This window comes from Heliconius melpomene, chromosome 10, assembly GCF_056956725.1.
Source record: "Heliconius melpomene rosina isolate 202511_hmr_F chromosome 10, ASM5695672v1, whole genome shotgun sequence".
Taxonomy (NCBI): domain Eukaryota; kingdom Metazoa; phylum Arthropoda; class Insecta; order Lepidoptera; family Nymphalidae; genus Heliconius; species Heliconius melpomene.
Genome location: NC_140398.1, coordinates 1,315,833 through 1,322,826, shown reverse-complemented (window position 1 = coordinate 1,322,826; position 6,994 = coordinate 1,315,833). Strand labels below are relative to the sequence as shown.

Below are 6,994 nucleotides of genomic sequence, written 5' to 3'. Positions count from 1 at the left end.
ATAGACAGGGGGAACCTGGGAACCTAGTGTTCAGATACCCTGTTTCAATTAAGACATTTTATTTCTCACTTTTCGCCATATTCTTGAGTGGCGGAATTCAACGCCGCGCTTCCGCCTAGTTCCCAGTTCCCAGAAATTTTTCAATACAATGAATCTTCAACTTCGACTTCTTCAATTTTTTTTTCAGTAATATTTCCTTTTATTATTTGACCTTTGTGAAGAGCTTAAGGGAGTACCTGGGACTTGCGACCCGAGTTTTAAATCAGTTACGTAACTTGAAAGTTTTAAGCATAGGTACATCAGAGGGGAGCAACTTTATCTTGTACTATTTATTAGGAAATGTTTTCTGTTTATACTTATATTGAACTTACAACTATCATCACGTCATTGTTTAATTAATTATATACTTAGATCTATTAGATTTTTTTTAGCTTCACGATTTATCCCGCACACTGCAGGGTAGGCAGAGGGAACCTAGTGTTAAAACACTCCGATCCTCATTTTCCGTCGAATTCTGAAGCGTTGCGTGTTGAGTGGCGTAGCTTTGTTTCGACAGCAGAGCAAAGAAATGAAAATATTAAATATTTCATTTCCTCGAGAGGGGATCGAACTCACGAACTGTCCCGTTTACAGTCACTTCGTAACCCTGCGCCACAACTGGCCTCACACATTAGAATAGATAAAATACATAACATATCAAGATTTCTGGAATATCTATCTGTAAATCTATTGTTTTTTTGGTGTGCATATTATATACGTACCTGCTGCCATTTAAGAGACATTATATTAATAAGCATTTAAATAGGTACATTATTATATTAATAACATAAGAGTGTTATGTATTCTTAATTAAATATTAATAATGATTCTACACACAGATTTACTAATTATAGGTGTATATATAAGTATAAAGAGACGTTAAAAAGACCCGACGACGAGGCCAAGCCTGGAGGCGAAATAATAGATTTTAAAGTCAAACTTCAAACTAATTGAAGTAACTTGTTAAACACTGTCGAGTGTAGGTCAGAATTAATATATTGATATATTACACGGTCATTCATTTTGATATAGATAATAGCTTTTAAAACGGATGCTGGGATTTTGTTATTAATTATATATCTTTATAATAAATGCATATTAATTAAATTATAGGCTGTCGTGGCGCAGTGGACTGCCCCGTTCTGGTAAGTGGTAGATAAAGTGCGAAGGAAAGGAAGGAAGAAATGGAATGTCTCGAAAATTCGGAGGAAAGTGAGAACGGAATGTTTTAACTTTAAGTTCCCGTTGTCTGCCCTGAAGCCGAGAAGAATAGTGAAATTAGTTGCGTATACAATCTCTTTCAATTCGTGGTATAAATTTTTGAACCATAAAATAAACGTGTAAGTTGCTTTAACTATTTAAACTAACGTCCCGTGCACGAAGGCTTAGTAAAGCTTTCTTTAAAACATCGTTAGTACTAGAATCTAGAAGCTAATTGAGGCGCAGGAACACAAGCGTGTGACTGTGAACGCGACAAGTTGTGGGTTCGATTTCCACTCGAAGAATTGAAATATTTAATATTTTCATTTCTTTTTTGGTGTCGAGGCAAAGCACGGCGTTGAGTTTAGCCACAGATCTGTCTTCAAAGTTACCTACTCATCTTAGACTGTGTGGTATTGTTAACTTTTATTTATTTCCAATAAATCACGAGCGCGAAACCGCTTGTGAAAGCTAGCTTATTATAAAAGATAACAAAACTGATATTTTTATTTACAAACTCATTATCAATGCTAATTATAGACACTAGGCACTATAGGCAGGGCCGATCATGAATTCGGCGATAGTTCAAGGTTCTTTTATTAATATATCATTTTCGTGGCACATCACTAGTAATTAATGTATAATGTAGAGAAATACACGAAGTTTTAATGTACCTGCAACAATATTGATTGTGTTTTAATAAAAATGTGATATTTATTATAATTTTCAAATATTTTATTATTTGAATAATATTCGCGACATTCCAAAAAGGTGACTAATTTCGCCACCTATATATTAATTGATATTAATATAACACATAGCTAAATGAACAGAATATTATATATATCGTTTTAATTATAATGACCTAATTAATAAAGATTAAGGCCAATCGTGGCGCAGGGGCACAAAGTGTTATTGTAAACACATTGGTTGTGATTCGATGTCCATTCGAGCCAATGAAATATTTATTTAAATTTATATTTCTATTGCTTCGCTCTGGTGCCAAGGTAGGTCCGTCCCCCACTTTCCGCTGAATTTTTTGAGGCATCGCGTGTTCAGTGGCGGAAATCAACGGCAGACTTTTGCCTTGGTGCCAGATCGAAGAAATGAACATATTAAGTAATATCCTCAAGTAGGGATCGATTCCGCAACTGTCGCGTTACAGTCACACCCTTGTGACTGGACTGAACTGAAAGAAAAGCTCGCACTCTACCCCACCTAGATAATTACTACCTATACCTATATATTATAGTAAATAGTAAAAGCTTTGCGTACAGTCATCGATATTACTACAATTACGTCATGGCGAATACTTTTGACGGTCAACAACCGGCCGGTGGCGGTCGACGTGCCCATTTTGGGTAATACTTTCACTTTTTCATATATGTGAATTCGTATATATTAGGTCTCACATGTCTCCATAATTATATGGAGCAATATGTTTAGTTTATGTTTAGCACCACCTAGTGGTGAGAAGATTAAGTTTTTAAAAATTTTGTTTAGATATTTAGTGCTGCCATCTATCGGTGAAACGCACTTGAACATTTTTTATTGAACTTTATGACTTTAATAGCGAATAAAAGTTTTAATTATTTAAATATTTGTTGTAATGAAAAACAGGTAGGAATATTTAAAATTAAAATATGTTTTTTTTTTATTTACTTTACCGTACCAACTCAAGCCGAAGCAAAATAATCCTAACATTTTATTTGACACTCTCAAAATAAAAATAAAAAAATGTTTATGTAAATTATTAATGTTGAAAGTTAAAGGTCATTTTATTAAACTGTTATTTAAAAAAACCTACGTTTAAAAATTGTACATGAACAATTTTAAATTTACTAACAATATATTTAACTAGTCTACCTTTATTAAAATCAAACTATAAATAAACAATAATTTGTAACATATATTTCAAATAACACTCCACTTAGTTATTATAATTTTCAATATTATGAAACACGTCAGGATGGCCGAGCGGTCTAAGGCGCTGCGTTCAGGTCGCAGTCCACTTCTGTGGGCGTGGGTTCGAATCCCACTTCTGACAAACTTTTTGCTTTTAATTACCTGTGACGTTCATATTTTCTATTTTTTTTGTTTTGTTACATAGAAGTTGATTGTTATGTTCTAAAAACTATTCTTATGTATAAATTTCTGCGATACAATATAATTATCATGTGTGAAAAAGATTAAATACCTACGTAGAATAGTGTAGTGTTACAGCACTACTTTTTTTATTAACAATTAATATTTGTAATGGCTAAAAGCGACTGGTTGTGGGTTCGATTCCCACTCCAGGAAATGAAATATTTACTATTTTAGTGTCCTCGCTCTGGAACGAGGCAAAGTGCGGCGTTGAGTTCCGCTACATAACAGGCAATATCTCCAGAATTCGATGGAAAGTTGAGAAGGGAGCATCTTTACACTAGGTTCCTCCTGCCTACCCTGCAATCTGCAGGAAACAGAGTGAAACTGAAAGAAATAATTAATAATTATTTAAAAATCTTTTAAAAATAGGTATAAAATTTTATTTATAGCTTTTTGATCTAAAAATATTATTATTTATGTGAATGGGTGAAGTATAAGAAGAGTTCAAGTACGATAAATAGAGTATAGAGTATAATCTTTAAAATCTTTTAATTAAAGAAAAGTCATGTCATTCATCAGTCATTAAATTTTTTCAACTGAAGTAAATCATTTATGTAAATGAAGTCTATTGTGTTTAAAAAATATATTGTCAATAATTTATAAAATTTAAAAAATATATATTTTGATTATAAAATCGAATAAGATTTTTTATTTTCATAATTATCGATTTATTTTGATAATGAATTAATCAAAAAATGTAACGTCCCATATTACTCTGCGTGCTCTTAAACATAACGTTGACAATTTATTTGAACTTCGAATTTGAAGTTTGAAGGTTGTGCCTGTCATTACACAGTAATTTTAGTGAACTTTAAAACTTTATAGTTAGTCAATTAGTAAATTAAATATGACCATTATCAAAGTGGCTGACGAACAAGAGCTAATTAAAAAGCTGTCTTCGTATATAGAGAAAATTTCTAACGATGCCATATTGAATCGTGGAAAGTTTTTCGTCGGTCTTTCAGGTAAAGTTCTTGGGAGTTTTTGATTATGTTTATAATATCATATAAGAATATAATCTCTATATTACCATAATTTATTAATTTATAATCATACGTGAGACAAATTTAATGAAAAAAGTATATTAAAATATGATTAATAATGATATGTAATGGTTATCACTTTTTTCCAATATTAGGTGGATCAGTGGTAAAATATTTGTGTGAAGGATTACCCCAAGTGGAGACGGACTGGTCGAAATGGGTTCTTGCATTTTGCGATGAAAGAGTTGTTCCAGAAGACAGTGAGGACTCTACATTTGGTGCTTACGATAAAATGTTAATACCCAAAACTAAATTGAAAAGAGATCAGTTTATAACTATAAAACAAGGAGTATCAGGTAAGTTATTTATTTTTTTATCTTCACATTCCCAAATTGTGTTTTCACATTTTCAACATTTGTTTCATTCTTGTGTTACCCTCATCTGCCTCACAACTTTTATATTTCTAATACTAAATGTTTTTTGTAACTTTTATTTTTGGTAATATATTACTCATAATAATAAATTATTACATTAACAATTTTATATTAAACTAACATTTTTCAATATGATTTACAGCTCAAGATGCAGCACTAGACTATGACCAAAAACTAAAAAATGCATTCAATAGTGACATTTACAAATTCGACCTCCTCTTGCTGGGTATGGGGCCAGATGGACATACATGTTCATTATTCCCAAACCATAGCTTACTCAAGGAAGCAAGTCTTAATGTGGCCTCTATAATGGATTCACCAAAACCACCACCGTCAAGAATTACTTTGACTTACAAAGTTATTAATAATGCAAGAAATTGTATTTTTGCTATTAGTGGGGCGGGTAAAGCTGATATGGCAAAGGTAACTGATTCAGTTATACATTTTTTAAATTTATAGTAGGGTTGGCAGAGGAAACCTAGCGTTTAGCAACATAGGTAACTTGATACTTTACCTAGACCTTCCTGATCTTCGATATATTATGTTTTGTTTTACTATTGCAAGTTAGAAATATTAATATTTATTATTTTATTATTATTGACTAGTCTTACCTATTATTTATTTGTAGATATAGAAGATAGTGTGAAGCAAAAAAAAATATTTTATTACAATATTATCAAATGTACTTACTTATCTTCTAATATGATTGCATATCTCAATATAAATTTAAAAATATTCTTAAGTCATAGTAATTATGTATTGCAATTGCATCAATTCATTTATTTGTGATTTTTGTTTTTTTTTAGCTTCACACTTTATCTCACACACAGCAGGGTAGGCAGAGGAAGCTGGGAACATAGTTTTCTGTTTCATTTGAGTGTAAACACAATAGTTATGGATTTACTATTTTTATTGTTTTTTAAAGCCACTCTCTTGATAATGTGCCGCCCATCAGTGCCTCACATTGTCTATCATAACAGGAAAATGTAAATATTTTAAATATAAATATTCCACTGTGTGAGAATTGAACCAACAACCATTGTTTACAGTCAAACACTGCACCACAAAAGGCTTTATTTATTAAATAATAAATAAATGTTTTCAGCGTATTTTGAAGGACAATGAAGATCTGCCAGCTACTAAAGTAAAACCTGAAGGTTCTTTATATTGGATAGTGGATGAAGCTGCTTCAATACATTTATGAAGTTATATTCATAAAAAATATATTCTACATGAAAAATCACTATTTGCTCTTCATTTTGGAGTACATGGGATGTACTCAGACATCAATTAGCGTTTAATTATTAACTTGTAATGACAACAAAATTTAAATATTCTTTATTGAAATAGGCCATTACAGGCACTTTTAAAATATCTAGTTACACAGAAATGTTAGCCAAAACATATTTTATGAAAATTAAATTGTAATTAATGTACCTGAGTGGGAAAAAGAGAAAAAGTTAAATTGAAAAATGCCAAATTTTATCTTAATATGAACAACTATCCATATTTATATATTGAATAGTGTATGCTATATACTAAGTAAATGGCCAAATTAAATAAGAGCTTGATACAAAAAATATATTTACTTTTTTGGAATTAGATTATTTATTTATTAAATATGCATTTTATGTTTAATTAAGCATACAATAATTTTTCATTCTTTATTACAATTAGATAGTGATTTTATAGATGGTGCCTTTTATATTGTTAATTGTACAATTGTTAAGACATTCCTTTTGCATAAATTTTTTTATATTATATATATTTTATATTATTTACATTTTTTCCTCTTCGTTTCGATTATCTTGTGATTTTGATTATTTTTTCTTTCTAACGCAAGTTCAATGAACGAAAGACAAAAAAATATCTTATAAGGGCTAAGTAATTTTATTGGATAGAAAAAAAATATAATTGTACAATCAAATATTATCAGAAGTGATATGAAGATATTGTCCTTTTAATGATGAAGAGTCAATCTAGTATCAGATAATGGAACAATCAAGTAGACCATTTACCAAAAAACTATTAGATTGAGATCCCAGGGCCCCCAGGCCTATATCATTTTACAAAGCTGAAATTTTTAAGTCTAATATGTAGGTAAGACCAAGCCAAGTTGAAATCAAGCACTCAACCGAAATGCTAAATGCTCCACAGGATGCCACATTCCCACTTTGCCATATTAATATA

The 6,994-nt window shown here is 30.7% G+C and overlaps 1 protein-coding gene and 1 non-coding gene across 2 annotated transcripts; both read left to right on the top strand.

Annotated features, from left to right (window-relative positions):
- The first annotated feature begins 3,202 nt into the window (after window positions 1-3,202).
- On the top strand, window positions 3,203-3,286 carry TRNAL-CAG (transfer RNA leucine (anticodon CAG)). The gene has a single exon. It is a non-coding gene; the product is annotated as a tRNA-Leu (tRNA).
- An 844-nt stretch (window positions 3,287-4,130) lies between these two features.
- Window positions 4,131-6,567, top strand: Pgls (6-phosphogluconolactonase). Its single transcript, XM_085190604.1, has 4 exons — window positions 4,131-4,352; window positions 4,526-4,726; window positions 4,947-5,227; window positions 5,910-6,567. Exons 1-4 carry the CDS (start codon window positions 4,235-4,237, stop codon window positions 6,006-6,008), a joined length of 699 nt encoding a protein of 232 aa, XP_085046730.1. The 5' UTR covers window positions 4,131-4,234; the 3' UTR covers window positions 6,009-6,567.
- The last annotated feature ends 427 nt before the right edge of the window (window positions 6,568-6,994 follow it).